The sequence below is a fragment of the Eufriesea mexicana genome, unplaced genomic scaffold (genome assembly GCF_001483705.2).
Source record: "Eufriesea mexicana isolate 0111107269 unplaced genomic scaffold, ASM148370v2 scaffold5767, whole genome shotgun sequence".
Lineage (NCBI taxonomy): Eukaryota > Metazoa > Arthropoda > Insecta > Hymenoptera > Apidae > Eufriesea > Eufriesea mexicana.
This window is the reverse complement of record NW_016913695.1, coordinates 450512-451214: the sequence shown is the minus strand read 5'-3', so window position 1 is coordinate 451214 and position 703 is coordinate 450512. Positions and strand designations below refer to the sequence as shown.

General features: G+C 35.3%; 1 protein-coding gene across 1 annotated transcript in view; it reads right to left on the bottom strand.

Moving 5' to 3' along the window:
* The window catches only part of trp (transient receptor potential), a 13084-nt gene that overhangs the window by 8367 nt on the left and 4014 nt on the right, over nt 1–703 (bottom strand). Inside the window, exon 2 of the mRNA XM_017906603.1 lies at nt 1–182. Coding sequence (XP_017762092.1) covers nt 1–119 — 119 coding nt within the window. The 5' untranslated portion in view covers nt 120–182. The remainder of the gene's footprint in view (nt 183–703) is intronic.

Genomic DNA, 703 nt, shown 5'->3' with positions numbered 1-703 from the left:
AGCAGGAAGTGCTTCTCAACTGGGCCAAGACTGTAGTCCGCAGGCGGGTTTAAAGATTGTACCGACGGGGCCCTTGCTTCGTCCGCGAGAAGATTCTGTTGTGACTCGGATGGATTCATCTTCCTTGACTCGTGTTTCTTGTGATATTTATGCGGACTGGTTCATCGATCCCACAGGAATACCTACGAACATCAAATGGCTGTTAAATCTAGGAGGATTCGTTTTGGAATGGTTTATTCGTTATTGGAAACGATTTTTTAAGAAGAGGGAAGCGGAGGAGGTGAACGTAAAGAAGAAAAAGTAGCAGGTACATGATAAAAATTGTATGGATTTTCCAGATTCGTTTTCTTTTTTCTGAGGGGATATTGATGGTAAAAGTGTGTATGGCATGGGGGATAAGTATCTATGACTGCACGAGTTGATTAGGGGGATGATATGAGTGTAGAAAAATGTTTGCATATATTCGTATAGTTATAAATTAAATTTTGTGACTCAGTTTTGAATCTCGTTTCCTCGTTACCTATCATTTTTAGAAGGATCAATGAATCATTAAGCAGGAGGAATATTTTAATCGTTTATACTTGATTAACATGTTCACTGTGTATATTTCGGATTTAAATTGACGAATATATTATTATTACATTTCATACAATTATATACATTATTATAATTGTTAATACAATAATTATTAATTATTAATTAT